At 33.3% G+C, this 21702-nt stretch overlaps 2 protein-coding genes across 2 annotated transcripts; both read right to left on the reverse strand.

Moving 5' to 3' along the window:
- Positions 1–1479: 1479 nt before the first annotated feature.
- Positions 1480–7035, reverse strand: LOC147407138 (protein CYPRO4-like). The gene is made up of 2 exons (XM_086435544.1): positions 5230–7035; positions 1480–1883 (listed from the first exon to the last, which is right to left on the reverse strand). The coding sequence occupies exons 1-2, from the start codon at positions 6880–6882 to the stop codon at positions 1602–1604; spliced, it is 1935 nt and encodes a 644-aa protein (XP_086291670.1). The 5' UTR covers positions 6883–7035; the 3' UTR covers positions 1480–1601.
- Positions 7036–15703: 8668 nt separating this feature from the next.
- On the reverse strand, positions 15704–16785 carry LOC147407139 (ethylene-responsive transcription factor ERF109-like). Its single transcript, XM_086435545.1, has one exon. The coding sequence runs from the start codon at positions 16756–16758 to the stop codon at positions 15922–15924; it is 837 nt and encodes a 278-aa protein (XP_086291671.1). The 5' UTR covers positions 16759–16785; the 3' UTR covers positions 15704–15921.
- Positions 16786–21702: the final 4917 nt, after the last annotated feature.

Genomic DNA, 21702 nt, shown 5'->3' on the forward strand with positions numbered 1-21702 from the left:
CATTATCAATCATCATCCCGCAACAAAAATGTTTAGAGACAGAGACATTCCAGAAAGCAGTGAGACTTTGGACCATGGATTTCAGCACAGTTTAAAAAGTTTTGCATCTCGATCTATGTGTATGCCTAGTTCAAATTTTTTTACTATATCAATATTTTGGCAAAGATATTCCATTTTCGTCTAATATTATATAGGGAAATTTTATCGAATTGATGATATTTATTATATTATTGATGAACTCAACACTTTTAAGTCATGCTTAATTACTATAATATTTTCATGAAAAAATCACTGAATTCAATAATAAAAAGTGATGAGCTCAACAATATAAGATGGTGAGCCTGACAATAAAAATGATGAAGTAGACAATAAAAACTGATGAACTCAACATTATAAATGTGATGCAGATTTTTTTTATTTATTATTTTTTGTGTACTACAATATTGGATAAATGTCCTTGAATATATATATATATATATATATATATATATATATATATCATAGTTGCGAAATAGACATTTGAATTAAAAGTTACAACGTGATCATAACAAAAATTAGAATCTCAATTTTTGTGCTTTATTATTTTTTTATTATATATAAACTGTCGATATAAATAAAAAAAAATACATTCCAATATTTAAAATTAAGAGTATATCATTCTCCATTTGTCATTCATTGTAAAAAAAAAATTATTGGAAATGATTGCAATCGCTGTTGAAAAACCTAATTAAGATGTGAAAAAGATGAGAAAAATGGTAGTTTTGGTATTTCAAAATCATTATAACGAGAGCTGAGGTTTAAGGACCAGTAAGAAATAATTTTTTAATTAAATAAAGTATTAAGATACCACTAAAAAATTAAGGATTATTTAGAAGAAAAAAAACATCCATCAAGGTCTTTTAAGTAATTTCCCCTTAAAATTTTTGTACCGTCTCAATATTTTGGCCATGATATTCCAATTTCATCCAATACAAGGAAACAACGATCTTGAAACATTGCATGTTAGCAAATGTCTAGGGAGTGTTTCACTAGAGATCATCTTGATATTATACTGAACGGGACGTCGCACTAGGACATTATTTAAACCTTGGTGAGGTGCTCAGTTGACTGGATCACCAAATTGATGCACTAGACACAAAGCATCAGCATAATACACTCTTTTTCTGATATTAAATTGATTCATGAATTCATTGAGTGATTCAAGCATAAAAAAGCAGGCTTCATTATTTGAACAATTTCATGCCTGGGCAAGGCTTCATTAACTTGAAGAAAGACAGGTGGCTTTCCCAGCATGTAGACATTGATCCCTATCAAGATTAGATCATGGCGATACTCTGAGAATCTTCCTTTTCTCAAGTACTCGAATGGCTCATCTAGTATTTAGATTATTGGAGATTTTAAACTTAAAAATAAAATAAAATGTAATACTAGAAAAACAACCATTAGCAGCAAATGAGAAGTTGCCAATCAATCATAATGTTTCAACCAAATAAACCTCCCATCTTTAAAACTTAAATCATTAGAAGACGTTAATAACCAACAGTCTAGAATACAGTTGTCTGTCTCAATGCAGTCAACAATAAAAACATAACAAAGGCTATTCAGCGTCTGCTGGATATGCTGAAGGAGCTGACTTTCATTGGAGTCGCGACCACCAGTGGTGCTTCAGGAGACTCGCTGACAGCAAACTTTTCATGCATAAAGCGACTGTCAACAATAGATTCTTCTTTGAGGACAATCTTGTAGCAGTAGCAGCTCTTCAGGCCATCTTGGTTTTGGTAGCATTCATGTGAACTGTTCTTCACCTGCTGGAAGTTCCATATCACACTGAACTTGCCCACCGTTGCAACCAGATGGCGTTCCTGCTTTCCATTCTCCGTGACCTGAGTAAACAATATTGTAACGTATATGTCACAAAAAGGTTTAATTCATCCAAGGAAATATCGTAGAACTAGAAAGCAATAAATTAGAATTTACCCAAAGGAGCCTTTAAATGATTATCTTTTTGGATCTATGACAGAATTCATTAAATCCTGGAAGATCAAACCATAGGGCATTAATACTGCTGTTGAATTGCAATTTAATGATGGCGAAACTATTGAATGCCCATCAGTTTATCTTCCTTGGCTCATTTATCTCTGTAAGATGGACACACCACCGTTTGACAGCGACGATGATGCATCAGTTACCCTTAGTGAGAAGTTTTCAACCTTGACTTCTGTTTCTAGCTAATCTCCTCAAAGTCTCAGTTTCAGTCATTTCCCCATAGGTTCAAACCATCCTCATCCATAATTGCCCAATCTTGTCCTCAAGTGATGGATGCCACTCACAAAGGTAGATCCAAAAACTCATGTCTCTAAAAAAATCTGCAAATTGCACATAGCTTCAAGTAAACTTACCACCCTCTTTCTTATCGCGGGCAAATCTAACCACATTGAAGTGGCGACTGAAGCACCAAGGGTGATCCTACATGCTCCCAAACATCATCAAACTTCACCTACAAATGGAACCTCATGTACTTGTAGATCCGTAAACCTCCCCCACAAAAACCCAGCACAATCTGTGGGATGTCATCAAATTTGTTTAACATCTTAGACATATTTCAAGGTTCTAAGGATAAGACGCAGCAAGCCACCAACTACCCTCTAGTTCTTCTTGTTTAGGTCATACGAAAGTACCATTGGGATCATGATATGTCACAGACAAACTATTACCATATGAAATGCCAAAAAAATAGTTCGAGTAACAACTCATGTGGTAGAATAATCAACTTTATCTCGAGTGAAGCCAATATCCTTGTGACAAAGCAGTCTTGCGAAGTTATGAAATGTAAAATTTGGGAGTTAGAAAATAAAAAATTGGAGCACTCCATTCAAAACTTCAACTAGAAAGCCACAAGGACACTTAACTATGAAGTGATTAGACCGAATTAAGCAAACTATAGCAACTAATTAAGAACAAATCGCTATGAAGGCACCTATGGGAACAAACCCAGTAACCATTTGGCAATCTTTATAGAAAAGCTTACTATCTAGCCATTAGGCAACTTAAACAAGCTAAATATAGGCAATACATCAGGAAGAACTTGGAGGGAGAAAAACATTGTAATTGAGGCCAAGTCCAACATTTAAATGTCCAACACAAGCATTCTATCCGAGTAGATATAAAGAAACAGATTGTCAACCAACCCATTTTGGAAATAGACAGATTCCCTAGTTCAAATTTTCATACAACAATGCAGAGGCGGAAAATGTCTATTCGGTGGGAGCCACCACCGAGGACAAGCCATAGGTAGTCAAGTCTACTTCATTTCTGATCAAAAGCAGAACTGTTCAACAGATCTTTGCATAAATCATACTTTGTCATTGTACATAGTGTTTGCATAGAATGTTAGTGTCTAATAAAAACAAAACCGACCACAGCCAATAATAAAATGATTAGGAATCAAGAATCTGAAATATCTATAGATGTCATTCCCAGTTAACTTTTCAAGAAAACTTTCCAATTAATCAGAATTTAGCATCACATTTATACCAAAAAAGAAGGAAAAAAATAACGCAGATCATTTAAGTGATTGGCCAACAAGAAAACTGGCCTTTTAGTGTTAGCTCTAATAAATGTTCAGGTAATGAAATTATAAAATTCTGACACAAAAAAGTAGCAATAACATTCTACATTAAATGTGATAAACCATATAATAGAGCAAATAAATCAGAAATGAGTTATCTTCCAAAAAATAAAAGATAAATCCTAAATGAATTCATTCATTAGGAATTTAGGAGCACCAATAGATAAAAGAGAAAATTACTTAAAAGGACCCTGGCGGAGGGACTTTTTTCTAAATAGTTCCCAAGTTTTAGGCAGTCTCTTAATGGTCCATTAGTAAACTTTTCTTTTCTTAACAGTCCCTGGACCTCATCTCCCTCATTTCTCACGATTGAATGCCCTAACCGTTTGAACTCATTGTTTTCATCCAAAAAAATTGGATTTTGGGCATCTCAATTAAGTTTTGGAGACTCCATTCTGCAGGAAAGGATTTAAGAAGCCATTTTCAAGGTTTTTTTTCACTTTTCTTCTTAGTTTTTGTATGAAAATCGATCAAGAATGGTTCTTTTGGGTTGAAACCATCTAAACAAGTAGTTATCTCAAGTTTTTAGTTGATCTTTCCATGTATTTTAGTCAAAAAAAACTTAAAAATTGAAAATGGGTGGGTTTTACCAGTGTTGAGTTCGACAATAAATAAAAAGTAGTGAACTCAATAGTAAAAATTGTAAACTTGACATTAAATAAAAAAGCATCGAGCTCAACAATAAATAAAAAGTTGACAGTGAATAAAAAAGCGGTGAGTTTGCAAATAATGAGGGACTATTAAGAAATAAAAAGTTTACTAAATGTGCTGTCAAGCTAGTGCACAAAATTTAGGGACTATTTAGAAATAAATCCCTCTGTTAAGTAATTTTCCCTAGCTAAAATTAAGAAAATCTGATTGAAATGGTTTGGGCACATACCATTGAGATCAATTATTATACCAGTGAGAAGGAGCACTTTAGTGTAAAGGGTGAACATGACGTGGAATGAGATTAGTAAAGAAAAAAAATATGATGAAGAATGGGAAATTGATAAGGAGGGAGGGCTAATGTCCTTTTGTGGAAGCCTCTACAAAGATGAACAGAACATTGCAAGCAGATTCTATTGCATAATTTAATTTCTTTAGCAAATACTGTGAGTCCAATTTATAGTAATTTTTGGAATTGCCATTTTTAGTAAATTATCAATTAGTATTTTAGTTAATTGAAGTTCTAGTAGTTGGTCTAAGGTGTATCCTCGACTCTTTTACATTTTTTTACTTTGTGCCTTAAGGCACTTTTAATGAGCCTTTCACATAGGCATGCCTTTATAAACACTGATAGTGACAAACACCGTGGCTTCAATTGCATCTAGAAGATCAAGTTCAAGAACAACATAATCATGGGAAACACTATAACAATATCTATAGAAACGACAAAATGCACATATATATATTTGTAAAGTGAAGCTGTCACTAAACAACATTGTATGCTAATTAACCTCGCAACAATCATATTTGTAAAATATCTAATGTTACTTCTCGTGTACACAATAACAGAACATAATAAGAGACAGCTGGATTACATATATTAAACAGTAAAAACAAGCACAGCACAAGAGGCATTGACATATATTTTGAAAAAAATCAAAATGAATGCTTACCCATGAGAACTGGCCACCATGGAAAGTGTTGTTCACCCCGGCAGAATGTGAATCCAACGGAGTGAGCTTTAACAGTCTTGGAGCCGCAATTCTATTCCCCATACGACCTTCAAAACCAGTCTTCATCTTTCCATCTTTGTCAGTGAACAAGGTACAGATAAGGATCAGATAAGTGTCCGTTGTGCCCAGTATCCATTTCCCATCGAAAGTAACGTCCACATGGGTTATAGGTGAACCGAGTCCTGGGAAAGCTGTCTTTGCTTGTCTCATAGAAGATGATGAGTACAATCGAATCTTCCCATCAAGAGACCCTACAACAATTGAACCGTCACCTGCAGTCGCAAAGCACTGAAAGTTAGTCCCCCTAGAGAACTGATGCCCTTGGGTCCAATGCAATACAGGGGTGTTAGCGGCAGCGAGATTCTGAACGATTCCTTTTCGGTCACGCATATCCCACCGGCAAAGCCTGTTATCATCCAATCCCAAAAACGTCGACTCCGAAGGATCCAATTGTGCTCCCTTACTATCGTTCGTTATGTCTCTCATCGTAATATCGGTTCCATCCTTCTCGAACTTCCATTCCGTAACTATCTTCCCCGTTTCAATGTCAAGTTGATGAATCCCGGAAGAATGAGGCTTCCCAATGTTCGCCGGGCTCATAAGGAGCATGTTTGTCTCGGCTCTCATGAGAAGTGCCTTTTTTGGGGTCGAATGCGCTACATTTGAACCAAATCTAGAATTCCCACCATTGTTAAACTTTACATGGACACCTTGCCCTTGAATTCCATGGCTGAAATTCCTCACAACTTGAATACCCGAATCACTTACAAGGAAACTATTGTCTAATGCACCCAAAGCCAAGCTCTGTATCCCATCCCCATTGGCCACCTCTTCAAACTCCTCCATCAGATCCTGATTTGACCGTACTGGTGTAGACAATCCAGGAGATTTCAGAAAGTTATCTTCAGCGTCCTCCCAAATCGAATCATCCGCAGCTTCGGGCTTCGCCCAACTAATAAAATCCTTCCCATAAATCTTAACCTTGTTGGCATCAGTGGCTTCAAGTCCATAAATGTTCTCAAACAAACATTCTTGAAATTTGGAAGCAAAACTACGATAATCTTCATCTGAAAAGAACTTCACTGCCCAGACACCATGACATACAAAATCAGCACGACGCTGGTCACCGAACATCTTCAATTGCATCTCGGTCCCAACCTTGGCTCGAACCTTGGAACCCACCTTCAAAATCCACCACTCATTTCCTTCTTCATCTTTGTCTTCTTCGGATTCAGATTCTTGATCCCCAATTAGGGAGGACTTGAGGAAGAAATAGGTGGTGAGTTTCTCAGATGTGATCCATTTGGCTTTAGGGGTGTTACCTCCAATGTGGAGATAGAGTCTAACAGAGTTCTTCAGGTTAGGGTTTTGAGAGGAGGAGGCGGAGGAGGAGGAGGGGTACTTGAGTTTTAGGGCTTTGAGTTTGGCATCTATATCGTCCAGAGAAGAAGTTTGGGTTAGGGTTCCTGAAGAAGAAAAAGGAGACGTACCATCTCCTTTTTCTTCTTCAAAGTCTTGGTAGTTTTCCTCCTCATTTTCTTCACTCTCTGAGTCGGATATCTCCAATTCTTCACGGCTGGAAGAAGCACCCATCGTTCTTCTTCTTCTTCGCACACACACACACACACACACAGAATGAGAGAGAGAGAGAGAGAGTTTAGGGAGCTACCGTTAGGGTTTTTGAATTTTGAAAAGGAGAAGTTTGGATGTGATTTTGTTTTTGGCGGGGTCTAAATTTTCGAGGGTTTGGACTTTGTAGGAGTATCTCATATACAAGGCATTTCAGGTGGGATCCCATCAAATATTTTTTAGATATTTATTTAAGAGACTTTAAATAAGATTTTCTTACCGAATGCTCCCTCGTTTTTGGGCAGTTAAAGTAACTCCCTTCTCTCACATGATCTTCCCTCTCAACTCACCTTAGATTTACACCATATTTTCATTTGATCATTCATGGAAAAAAAAAATGCACCTCAATTAGGATTGTTTTCTTCATTTTTATTTGACTTCTAAGATAAATATGAGAGGACTAAATGTGATCCCCCTCAACTAGTTTAGCAAATCATTTGGATTTATCATTTTGGTAAATTTTTGTTCCAATAAATAATTTGACTTTCCAACCTTACTTGGTATGCTACAAATTATTTTCTGAAATAAATATTATGAATGCTTGGTTACACAACGTATATGATTTGCGTCACGAAAAATTTGCATGAATCGACTAAATTCTTAAGAATTTTTAAAAAATGATTTACAAAGTAAAAAATATCTCAAATCATTTGTAAAATTATTCAACTCTAACCTATGCATATCAAGATTGAGTTTTTTTTTTCCAATTTTGTACATAAAGTGATCTATTAGACAGAGTTTAGTAGTGAATCCATTGCTTCAAGAGAAATCAAGTAACAAATTCATTGCTTTTATCAAACAAAGTAGTCGAACAATATGATTTCCTATAGATCTAGAAAAAATAATTAATGGAAGAGATGGTTCTTGATTACTTAATTATGTCTTGAATATTGGGGCGGTCTTTGTTATAATGTTATTTGAGTGTTTATCGCATATATTAACTGTCATCTATCATATTGTTTTTGAAGTTTATTCAAACTCTTGAAATTGGATAAGGTCGGCTAACATATTTTATAACAATCTTTTTCTTGGTGAATTCCATTAATCTAAATTATTACAATTGTCCTTATTTGGTTAGTAAAGTAACTGCAATGTGAAACATTTTCCTTCCTTAGTAAGATTTTAAGCCTTACTAAGGGTCATTTTACTCAATTGGATTACCACATTAGCAATCCAACACCACTCATCAAAAAACTCATATCAAAAAAAAAAAAAAAAAAACAAATTTTGTTGGATTTGATCCAAGATTTTGAAAATGGATGATTACCAAACTTCCACCTAGCTCCTCAATTTTAAATTAAAATTCAATGAAGAACAAAATGTTTTTTATATTTTTAGAAAAAAGAATTTTCAAAGTTCATAGAATTTTGTCCTCTACATCCCTGAAACACCAAATCATGTTTTTGGATGCCACAAGATGAGCCTAAGGATCCTTAATTATGTCTTGAATATTGGGGCGGTCTTTGTTATAATGTTATTTGAGTGTTTATCGCATATATTAACTGTCATCTATCATATTGTTTTTGAAGTTTATTCAAACTCTTGAAATTGGATAAGGTCGGCTAACATATTTTATAACAATCTTTTTCTTGGTGAATTCCATTAATCTAAATTATTACAATTGTCCTTATTTGGTTAGTAAAGTAACTGCAATGTGAAACATTTTCCTTCCTTAGTAAGATTTTAAGCCTTACTAAGGGTCATTTTACTCAATTGGATTACCACATTAGCAATCCAACACCACTCATCAAAAAACTCATATCCAAAAAAAAAAAAAAAACAATTTTTGTTGGATTTGATCCAAGATTTTGAAAATGGATGATTACCAAACTTCCACCTAGCTCCTCAATTTTAAATTAAAATTCAATGAAGAACAAAATGTTTTTTTATATTTTTAGAAAAAAGAATTTTCAAAGTTCATAGAATTTTGTCCTCTACATCCCTGAAACACCAAATCATGTTTTTGGATGCCACAAGATGAGCCTAAGGATCCTTATTAAGGGTGAAATTCTTACTTTGTAATACTTGCCGGACTCAACTGATTGGTGTCATACCATGCCTAAAACAGTAAGATGTGTATTTTTTATTATGCAATTGGTGTCCGAACCTATAATAGAATTTCTTTCCGTTAACAAGTGGCCAAGACATCATGTTTTTATGTTGTTGCAATTTAAATTTCCCCATTACTTAAAAATCATAGTTTTTTTTTTTTAAATGTCAATATTAAAAATAAATGAGAATTAAAATTAAAATAACTCCTTTCATCCATCTCATTTAATTAAAGAGGCAAATTACCATTTGGTGACGTGAAATTCTGAAAAGATTAGTTATATTCTTATTTGAGAGAAATTCATAATCTCACCACTAAAGTAATGCTATCTTCCAAAGCTCTCAAACCATTCACAATTCTGCATCGAGTAGTTTTTAATTATTGCTCTAAGGAGCTATTACATAAATACAACTATAAAGAGAGTAACAGATGCCCAACATATGGATATCAACAATGGTTGAGGTTTTGAAATCTAACACAAAAGACGCACAAAAATAAAGGAAATCCCTTACTTTTATCTAATAAATGGATACTCGCAGAGAACTTCATCACAAAGGTACCCTTCAATCATTTTGTTTGCTTTCATGATTGCTTCTTCCATTATTCAGTCATTCAGCTAACTCATCGAACCACATCAACATGTCCATGTCTTAAATTTACATAACGTTGGGTGGAAAAATTAAAATCTCAATAAAACAATGATATTGAACGATTAAAAAGCCAACATTCATTTGACAATAACAGGAAGAAAGTATTAATAATACTTAGAATCAAAGATTACGATATGGTAAGACTTTAAGACCAATTAAACAATCATAATAACTAAAAAATAAGAAAAAAGCTATTATTGGCATCTTAACTTTTAATCATTCAAACACTACAAAAGCTTCGTCCAAGTTTTTACCTCAACATTATAACACATTCAAATTACTTCAATAGTGGCCTACAATTAGGATTACACTAATGTAAAATCAAAAATCTAATAAATAAGAGAGAAAGAGTTTCTATTGGCATCCCAACTTTTACTTGATTTTTATAATTGAGGGGTAATAAGTAAAAGTTAAGGATGCCGATAGCAACTCTCAAAAAAAATCTGAAATAACTTTAGGTTAGAAAAATAAAAACTAACATGTTATTATTATAAGACATTTAAAGAGAAGGAAGCCACAGAAGAAAAAAAAAACCTAGAAACCGCATTGATTTAGAAAAATATAGAAGTTCAAGGAAACTGAAAACATAAACCCTAAAGAAACAAAATTAAAAATTAAAAAATTATAAGTACATTACCAGAAACCACCAAAGATTCAAATCCTAAAAACGCGATTAAGATGATAAATTGATTAAGAATCACATTTCAAATTTCCAGTCACAAAATTTAAGAGAATTTGAGCTTAGACCAACTATTCAGTTGGTTTAAAACATTGCAAAGCACCTTTGAGGTTGTGGGTTCAAGTCCAGCTAACCCATTACAAATAAGAGATTTAAAGGAAATTGGTATAATGAATTGACAAAAAAAATATAAAAAAGATTTCAAATTATTTTTTTAGGAAAAAACCACCATTACACCCAAACATATCACAAAATAATGATATTATAACACGTAAGCGAGTTTTAATTGAGAACATAAAAAATATTCTAAGTGCTCACCTATGACATAATAAAAACCAAGGATGATAACCTTATTTTGTCCAACCTCTTCTTTTTCTAACCTATAACATTTAAAAAATATATATATCTGTATGGGATCAGTCCACAGACCTCGAGGCATCCAAGTATTATCCGTAAAATATTTTTAAATATTGTTTTTCCTAGTTGATTAATTAAATTTCAGATTCTCTAAAATAGGAGTGACCGAGTATGGAGACAAGTGTCGCCCTTGTAGCAGCTAGCTTGAAATTCTTATATAATTGTAAGTTTATCAGTTAGATCACCTTGAAGATTAAAATGTATAAACATCACCCATGACATCTTCCAAACTATTTTCCCATACTTTGTTGGGTGGAGTAAAACCCATGGTATCTTATCTTGATGATTATGGACCAGTACAACCACAGACAAATTGTTGGAGCTTACCATCTTAGATTGATTAAACTAATCTTCATTAAGTAATTGGTTAAATTCACTACATATCATTTTTGCAATATCTAGCTAACAGTAGTGATGGATGTGTAAGTGTGAATATAAGAGTTAGTGTCTAAGAACAAATTTGTATATAATGCAAGGAAGTTGTTGATTTGTTGGCTAGGTATATAGCCATCGTTATGTAATACAAAACCTGAATTTATCAAACAGATGTGGCATGCAACATGGACAAGAGTTTGGGAAAGCACAATGACTTTAAATTTGACGAAAAACAACAATAAAAACCATCTATAACAAAATCAAACACAAACCAATCAAGATAGTAATCTCAAGCTTCAAACATTAATAAGCTAGTTATAAGTACTTTAGTGAATCAGTAAAGGAAAAGACTACTTGATAACTATAAGAATCGTAGAAGATGAATTTTTTTTTTAATCAAATAAAATGTACCTGTAAAACTCAAATAAGATATTTGAGATTTCAAAAAAGATATTACCAACAAAGAGGTTGAGAGAGAGAGAGAGAATTTTGGTGCTAAGGGTTTGTTTCTAAAGTATTTGCATGCATTACTTCTTAATCTTCCTAGACATGTCGCTTCGTTGGCTTTTGGGAGATAAAGATTTTGGTGAGTACGGGTGGAAAACTCAACAGATCATAATTATAATTTTACATGTCCAAAATTTAATTTATAATCTAATATAAAATTAATATTAATATAATGAGATAACGGTCGTTGGAATAGAAAATGATTTAAAATGCACAAAACACATTTGATACTTTTTCCTTCCATAAAGTGAGAGTAAGCATCTTTTTCTTTGGAAAAAAATTGAAAAGATATTTGAATATACGACTCAATTACAGAATTAACAAGAAAACCCAAGGGCAAAAAGTTAATTTTTCTTCATTTTAGAATAGACTGATTAAAAAAAGTAGTCATCTAAATGCAATATTTTGAAAATAATTTCTAATTATTATGTGATTTTTGTGGGTGTATGCAAGTCCCCATCCAATTGTTTTGAAAATTAAAATCAATTGGTGCATATCCTAAAAAAAGTCATAGATGTATTCAAATCAAATCAGTTGAAACAAAAAGTTCCAAACATTTTTATGATGTAGACAAAAAAATCATTCGAGTGATTTCCACGAAATTGAATCCTTGCAAACCCGAACCGAGGCAAGATTATTAGCGACATAGAAAGCTTCATACAATTGACCATCTGTCACATCAGGATGAAGGTCCTCATTGAATCCTTGCAAACCCGAACCGAGGCAAGATTATTAGCGACATAGAAAGCTTCGTACAATTGACCATCTGTCACATCAGGATGAAGGTCCTCGATCATATTCTATGAGAGAGAGGAAGATGAAGAAGAAGAAAAACAATATTGTCTTTTTTTGTTTGTTTTGGTATTTTGCTAATTCACATAGAAAAACAATATCAAAAAAAGAAAGATATTTTGGTTTTACAATTATTACTATTTGCTTATGAGGTTAGGGTTTGGAGATAATGTGAACAGTTAGAGAGAGGATACGATGGGATCAAGGTTTGGAGAGAAGTAAAGTGATAATGAAATGACTTTGGGATATGAAAGGAATTTAATAAAAAAAAAAGAAAGATATTTTGATCAAGTGAAAAAATTGTATGAAGCAATTCTCTTATTTATAGGTAATAGATTCATTATGATTATTGTCAGAAGGTGTTTATTTCGAATTAAACTAGCAATTGTTTTTAATTATTAATACAAGTTCATGGGGACGTTAGCATTGTCTAACACTTTTTTTTAATAATACTATTTATTTTATTTTTTAGTAAAAAAAGACAATAATGTATTGGTCTTTTACACAATAAATTCTTGTTTACATAATAAATGCTATGAGCAGTTAAGTATTTTGAATTAAATATCTTTTTTTTAAATATATAGTAAATACTTTGACAATTAATGCTAACATAATAAATGCATTTATTAATGATATAACAAATGTATTTATTGTATAAAAGACTAAAATGCCTTTGTCTTTTTTATTAAAAGATAAAAATGATGAGGAGTATTATTAAAAAAAAAATGTTAGACAATACTAACTAGGGCTGTCACTGGGTCGGATAATATCCCCTAACCTGACTCTTATTGCCTGAGTGATTCAGATATGAGTACAAATTTTTTTTATCAAATTAAGAATTTTGGTAAATTTATCTGCAATTATTTTTATCCAAAATTTTAAAGGATTAGACACGGATATGCATCCTATCAAACCCCAATATCCATTTACCCAAGTTTAATATGGTAAACCACAATAAAATATATGTATAACAAAAAATTAAGATTTTTCCATCATCATCACAATGAGTTATACATATCCGACTTGGATATCTGCTTGAAATTTGAGTATAAGTCGGATATGGATATCCTTTAAAAAAATGGATAAATAGTCGATTATGGATATCCTTAGCATAATCGGCTATGGATAATCGGATATAATGTTGTATAAGGATATGGAAATAGCGTTTCATCCGACCACACCCCGACACGTTGCCAGCTCTAATGCTAATGTCCCCACGAGATCTTAGAAGTTAACATTATATATATATATACTCTTGAAACAAAATATTAATAAATTCAATCGTCACTTTCAAACAAACAGAACGAATTCATTGACCCTAAAGCAATGCTTTTATCATTAGGATTTCATCGCTTAGAAATTACTTTAGAACAATGAATTTATCGAATCAAAATCTAAAAGAGGTAGTGAATTCATCAATTTTAAAAGCAATATTGATTTCACCACTTCAAAATTACTTAGAAACAACGAATTTGTTGCTTTGAAATCCCAAAAATCCAGTGAATTTGTTTCTTATGCTTATTAGCGAAATGACTTTTGATTTACCAAGTTTTGTGAATGTTGTTGAGAAAGACATATTTTTAGAATTTTTTTTTAAAAGAACGGATTGTGATTTTTCATTTATGGTTAGAAATTCAAAATTAGTTTTGAGAATTGTAGAGGATAATAATGATACGTTATCTAGACCATTCACGTGTCCAAGCCAATTAAGTAGTAACTTGAGTGAGCTAGTAAATCTAGTCTTGCCCAATAGTAAGGTAGACCAAGTTAGCAACGTCTAACCTGACAGATAGGGTAAGATAGCACAAATAGAAACGTAGTCTGATTGGTAGGGCATGTCTAATTCGAAGATCTGTATAATTTTGGAATGCACCATATTGAGGTCTAAGATCTCGGAAGAGATCTCAAAGATTCATATTTTGTTTAGAATCCCTAGAATCAAGAGATTCACCGTAATTAAATTTCGATTAAGGGGGAAACCCTAATTCAAAGGAAAGATCTATAAATAGAGGAATCAATGAAGGAAAGATGGTTCAAATTTTTTGTTTATTGACTATCGTTTTCTCTGCAATTCTAACTTAAGCATCGGAGGATTATTGACAAGTACCACACTGATGCTTACAAGAGGAGTAGGAAAACTACTTTAATTCAATAGAGAAAAGTTGATTGAGGCATCACCAGATTCCACCACTATAAGAACTATTTGATAGGATTTTATTTGAATTTTTTTCCCTCTTAAAATAAGAAATTTACCGTCAAAACTACTGATATTTTTTTACTCATTAAATCCTCTGAAAATGGGGATGGCCACCGAAAATTGTAGAGTAGTTATTTTATTTTATTTTTTAATAAAAAAAATTAATAATAACGTGGCGCTACTTCGGCCGTTTAAAAAGACTTGTAAATGAGTACATAAAGTGATCCCCTTATCTCGACTCTGCAACTCTCTCTTTTCCCCCTTTTTGTGCGAGAAGAAAATTGTTTCTTTGTGTTTTAAAAGCCCTAACCGTACTAGGAAAAAATATGGCGAAAAGCCCTAATCTTACTACAGAAAAAAAAAGCTATCAATCGAACAAACCCGATCGCTATCTTCGTCCAAGAAAAAAAAATATGTATAGAGAGCTGAAAGCCCTAATCTTATGATTCTTGGAAATAATCTCTTTCGTCACAGCCACATAAAACCAAGAATCGCATTATTTATGTACAGAAGCTGTGGTTGGAGTTCTGCAGAGAGACAGAGAGAGAGAGAGAGATGTAATTCAAGAAATATCGAATCATGTGGCCCACCTTATATTCGTGTAAGTAAGTGATTGGTCCATCACCCATCTCTTGTCTGCTGTTTGGCTCAGAGCACCCATGACCCTTTCTTTCTTTCTAGAAGAAAAGCCCACGAATTCGCTAGGAAACCACTAATACGCTCTCCACACACGATTGCACTTTAAAGAATTAGGACCGTAGTCTTCTCAGGTGTTTCCCTTTATTTAAAAAAACAAACCCTTCACCTCACGTGCTAATTTAAGTGAAAGCGCGCACATTAAAAACGCGGACCAAATATTTGCAAAATCAGATAGTTTACTGTTGGTGGGACGCGGCACCATTTTTTATTTTTTATTTTTTTATTTTTTTATTTAATTTAATTTCTGCACATGTACAAAACACCTGACAGAATTATCTCCAATTTTCAGTCCGCGTGGCATAAATTCCTGCATTTGGGTGGCAGCCAATTTCAATTCAATTGATTCTCTCTATTTTCACAAAAAAAAACAAGTACATTTTTAATTTTCTCAAACAAAAATTAAATCTACAGAATGTTTACAATCAAAATTAATTTGGGTGGCAGCCAATTTCAATTCTATTGATTCTTTCTATTTTCTCGAAATAAAAAAATACATTTTTAATTTTCTCAAACAGAAATTAAATCTACAGAATGTTTACAATAAAAATTAATTTAATCAATCTCGCGGAAAATATATCTTTGTTAAAAATAAAGTGATATATTTCTCCTTTATTCAACTAAAATTACTTAAAAACTGTTACTGAGCTGAAGTAGACTTTGGCAATTCTCCAACATAATCCATTGACATCCAGCTTTGAATTTCTTCGTCAATGTCCCAAAATACCTTCTCTTTTCCAGTTGTCTCTGTTTGGAGTTCAATGTTTGTCTCCTCGATTATGGGTTTCTTTCCCAATTGTTGCTCTTGTTGTTGCTGTAATTGTGGTTCGGATTGGGAGTTTGGGTTCAATGGTTGATCAGGGAATGGGAAATTAAGCTTCGCACGTGCCCCACGGAATTCAATGGCAGCTTTATCATAAGCCCTGGCAGCATCTTCAGCAGTTTCAAACGTGCCAAGCCAGACCCGTGCGGCTCTACGAGGGTCCCTTATCTCTGCAGCCCATTTACCCCAAGGCCTCTGTCGAACACCCCTGTAATTCTTCTTCTTCTTCTTCTTTTTCTCTGCTAGTACTGCTTGAGATGATGATGGCGGGAAATAATTGCATCCCAAACAACCATCAATTCTACAGAAACTACACGTGTCACCATCAGGGATGGGTAATACTGTGGTGGTTGCTTGATCATTGCTGGACCTACTAGTTGCAGGAGATGAAGGACTTGGACTTGGACTTTCGAAGGTTGAAGCAGCGAGCCCTGATTCATGGACGATGTTTCTATCACCAGAGATTACATGTTTGAGAGCGGCCACCATGATTGAAATCTCTTCTTCTTGGGTGAGTCGTCTAAAGGGAGATGGTTCGATTGCTTCAATTTCATCTCGTTTCGCTCTTTTCGTGTGTCTCTGCATTTCTTCTTGGCCTTGCGAGATAAATCCTCTGTTTTTATTTTGTTGGTTGTTGAGAGCAAGATTAGACATGAGAGTGAAGAAAGCAGTTTCTGTGGGGGGAAAAGGGAGGGGAAGATATTTATATGTGCAGCGCTTAAGGAGGAAACGTGGCTGCCAGCTGTATTCTATCGTTTGCACACGGCTTATTAAGTGTAAAATATTTGTTTCCAGACCTGGGCACGTGCGGAAATTTACAAGTTACTCTAAAGTGCAAAGCTGGTTGATGTACGACCGCGGTAACAGTTGATGCGTTCATTGCTGATGTTACGCATGAATTAGTTGGACGGTTAAGTGACACGTGGCTTCAACTACTTTACATATACTAGTCGTTTTCCTGCCTCGTCCTCTACCATATGATATATTATATATTTTTAGTGGGACGCCCCCTCTCATACTCCATTATATAACCGTAGATCATTTATCTCGAGATATCCAAAATCATAAATATTTTTCTTATGTATTTGTGAGACAACTGATCTACGATTATCTGATAAGGGCGTGCGTAAGAAAGTGATAATACGGGGGCATCATATTATCACCATTCGGCACTGCATTGATGTGGGATTAGGTAATTCTTTCTTTCTAGGGATTAGTATTGAAATCTTAGGGATGCATTATTCATGGTAATGGGAAGTGTTGTTCTCCCGTCTCAACCATTTGTTTACGTGGTCATCAACCAAGTGAATTTTTCTTCTCAACATACTTTATACAAGATCATAAACGTGGCTCATCAAACAATGGATCAAATTGTTAAAATAACTAAAATACAAATCAAATGGGTAGGGATCACAAGAAAATATGAAAGATGTAGAAGCAACATGTGTTACATTGAGATTAGCAAAAACCTAGTCTCTTGTAGGAATAGTTACAATCTGTATAATATAATAAACTACAATTGTAAGACCATAAACATTTTATTTAACTATAATTTTTTTTTTTGTAGAGTATATTTTATTAACTTTTCTCGTCATCTCTCTAATTTTACTATATTTCTTATTTTACTCCTTTAATCCATTTTATTATTATTAATCTTTTACCTCTTAATTTCAATTTTTTTTAGTAATACCCTATAACTTTATTATTATTATTATTATTTTACCCCTTTAATCAATTAATCTCAAAGAGGATGCCTGGGCCACATGCATTGGCAAACTCTAGTTTATATAATAATAAAATACAACAGTAAGCCCACCATTTGTTACAATTATGAGGAGATAAACAGTTCATCCACCATTTTATGTGGGTCTCACTTTATTATCTTCTCTCTTCACCTTTTTCATTTTATTGTCTTTCATCTCTTACTTTTTTTATATTAATAATACTCATATAACTACTATTTTTCTCTTTTACTCATTTAAGCCCCCCTCCCCCAATTTTTTAATAACGCTCTTTTAATTTTATTATTTTTCCTCTTTTTCCCACTTTATCCCTAAAGAGGATGTCGTGCCGTAGGCACGAACGAATTCTAGTGTATATAATAAAATAAATTGGCAGGTCCCACTCTTTTTTTTCCCTCAAGTTTATACCTCATAAATAAAATATCTCGAGGAGGGTTAGTTCTTCCTTCCCTTTTGTCTTCTCTCTTCTTTCCCTTCCCAACTTTATTGTCCTTTCTCTTTAATCCCTTTTCAAAAACACTCCTACAATTTTTTATATTGTCTGTCCTCTTTTTTTTTTTTTTTTCAATAATACCCCTCTAAATTTATTTTCTTTTCGCTTTTACACCCTAAACCCCAAAAAAGATGCCTATGCCACGGACAAACTCTAGTAATATGTAAGTGTTTAGAGATTGCAAGAGGGATAACAACGCTAGTGTTTATCTCTCTGACATTAGAAACATATTTTTTATTAGTCATTGGCCACATGTTCTATTGCATAAAAAGGATTAGGTGCCCTCCTCTAAGAGGTATGAAAGGCAGAAAGTTACCCTTTTCTAGTGAAGGATACAAGTTTACTTAGGAAGATCCTATTTTATATTACGGGAACATGATTCTTAATGGAAGAATAAAAGCATTTCTGAATATGTCCCTAACTGACGACGAGGTCTACGAAAACAATAATCACAATTGTGGAAGATAAAACAATGAGCCGAAATAAGGAACCCCACAGAGGAGATATCCCTAACCTAAGTTGATAACTCCCTAAGATCGATTTGGAAATGGATAACTCCCTAGATCATGCGTTCTAACACTATCAAACTTTTATTCCATCTATGGGATAGTTAATGTAGGTTCCCACTAGTGGAGCTTAGTATACAAACTTCAGATAAACTAGGAGTTGAGAAGGTCCCAAAGGATTGGAGGCAGAATTCGGATTTAACTCCCACACTCCAACCCCAATCTTAAAAAACAAAGTCTAACCCATCTCTTATTCCTCTCTCAAGCTCTCAGCATTGTTAACCTTAAACAGCCTTCTCATATACCATTCTAACAGTTTAACCTATATCTTTTAAAGGGTTCATACAAACAGTTGGTTTAATTGTTGAACCACCAAATTTCTTAAAACCGACAGATCTTTAAAAAAATTCTGGTTTCATTTAAATCAGATCGACTTTATTAAGAAATCCAATTGGTTCAACCAATGGGTTCGATTTAGTTTTTAAGACACTACCCACAATCATAGTAACCATGTTTGGATTCATCAATTATTTAGTGATGGTTCAGTTCAACTAATTTGGATATGTGTTCAAGAAATTTTGGTAAAGAGTCGGGGAAATTTTGGGATTATACAAATGATGTTTTTTTACATTTCTTTCCAAAATCCATCATCTTTGACCTCCCTAAAAACCTTATGTTGTTATGAGATTTCAAGGTTGAAGAAGTTAACGTTTTTGTGGTTGACTAGTAGAAAATGTTACCATATTTGACATTTTATCGATTTAATTTGCTGGTCCCTTTATGCGATGACTTTTACAATGCTCATAATAAGTACGTGGAATTTATGATTATATTAGTACAAGGAAGACCAGGGATGGAATTATATAGAGGCCACCCGCCCCATAAGAATTTTCAAAGTTTAATGGGGCTATTGTGACAGATATTAGTTGTGGATAAAAAAATCCTACTCTATTTCTTTTACAAAATATTTTTTTCATTTCAAATTGCCCCCACAAATATTTTTCTATTTTTAATTGCCCCACATGGGATAAATCCTGACTCCACCCCTAGGGAAGACGGGTAAAATCTGGGTTATGAATTGGTCTTTTTTGCTATAGTAAGATAAATGAGTCGTTATTCGACAATATACATGACTTGGAGGTTGGGGTGCATTATTTGTATGAGATCTCTCTCACGTAGACCAGTGACAGGCATCAGGACCACACAATTTCTCATTCATGTACATGTAAGACTAGGACCCGAAAATGAATTTTTTGGTTTGAAAAATGGTCCTCTCTGAGAAGTCAGTTTGTAAGTTGTAACCTCAATCTTTAAATATGGAAAGAGACCGTTAAGGATCTATCAAAATCATACGCGGCTGGACAGTTGGCACAAAAAGGTAGGTTGTACTACGATGATGTGGGCGTGGGCAAACTTACTGAGAATGTCAAGATGAAAACGATTCTCAATCACCCACACACAGATGCACATCCACAATCTTACTCTCTTCTTTTGCCTCTTCCTCTTTTTCTCTCTCCATTGTTTTTTTTTTTTAAAATGACTCTCCAGATGTTAAATGCAATGGAGCAACTCCAACGCACTATGGGGCGGGTGGCCTCTAAGGATGGTAGATGAGGAGCATCTAATACATCCTCAATTCAAATTGTATATCTACGAATTGACATATTTTGCAATTGATTTAAGAAGTACACATATCACCTCAAGAGACGAATTAAATTTTGTTCTTGACTCTCGATCCAATAAAACTGATAGAGTGGGCATAATCTATACTTTCTGTCCCCACTCCAAAAATATTATGCATCTAGAATGATACTTTGAAAGTTTTGACTTCTTCCAAACTATTTTGAATTTTTTTTGTTCTTTTCTCTTGAATGAGTGCACTCAAAAGTCTTGTAGAACCCTGTTCAAATTAGACTCGCTATTAGTTAAATTTAACATCCATAAGATAAAATAAGACTTAAAATGGGTCAGATACGGTCTAGATATGAGTGTGTCCATATCTATATCTGAATTTTTTTTATATCCAGATTCATATCCTACTCGGATTATACTAGTTGAGATCATATTCGAACCATTTTACTTTTATTAAAATCATATTCGAATTCAATCTGACTGAATTAATTTATTCAATTCGGATAATGTCAAATCATTTAATATTATTTCAAATAAAATTGTTAAAATGTGACTTGAACTCAAAATCCTTCTATTTTGAAGAGAGATATTGACTACTACAATTAGTTCATGAAAAATGACTAAAATATATATATATATATAAGAATACAACTTACAAAGTAATATATCATTCGGATCTTGATAGGTTATATGGATGAAATCATATCAAAATCAGATCCGACTTGGGTCAAGAGACATTAACCCATATTTGAATCATATTTTAATTCAGATATATTTGATGAAATCAAACCCGCTAAATGAAGATTCAGATCACTCAAATTTTGAATAAAATCCGTATCATTTTAAACTCGAAGATAAAGAGAAAGTTAGATCCGTTAATTGGTCCAAATTATGTAATAAATCGATCCTGAGAAGTTAGTTGAAAAGGTTTGGTTTTTAAGATATTGGTTAGAAGAAAGACCAACTGACAGGAGCGTGGGGGATTGACTAAGTGGTTTATGCCATGCATGAGGTGTTTGGAGGGTTAGCCTTATTGAATATTTTCAAAAATTAAATTCAGGTTTTTATAGTTTAATTTTTTAATTTTTCTTAAGTTAGATTTTGAGGATTTTTGTATATATAACGTTTAGTCCCACATTACTCATAAGTGAGAAATTGGTGTATCTTATAAGTAGAAGTAAATATAGGTAATTGTATTTGTGTTATACTTTTAATAAGTTTAAGC

Source organism: Akebia trifoliata, chromosome 3 (genome assembly GCF_017979445.1).
Source record: "Akebia trifoliata isolate Shusen 1 chromosome 3, ASM1797944v1, whole genome shotgun sequence".
NCBI lineage: Eukaryota > Viridiplantae > Streptophyta > Magnoliopsida > Ranunculales > Lardizabalaceae > Akebia > Akebia trifoliata.

Excerpts from the sequence above, each read along its gene's own strand:
- LOC147407138 (XM_086435544.1), bottom strand. The coding sequence starts at position 6,882 with ATGGGTGCTTCTTCCAGCCGTGAAGAATTGGAGATATCCGACTCAGAG. Across the intron at positions 1,884-5,229 it reads ATGGTGGCCAGTTCTCATGG|GTCACGGAGAATGGAAAGCA; the intron begins GTAAGCATTCAT and ends TTGTTTACTCAG.
- LOC147407139 (XM_086435545.1), bottom strand. The coding sequence starts at position 16,758 with ATGTCTAATCTTGCTCTCAACAACCAACAAAATAAAAACAGAGGATTT.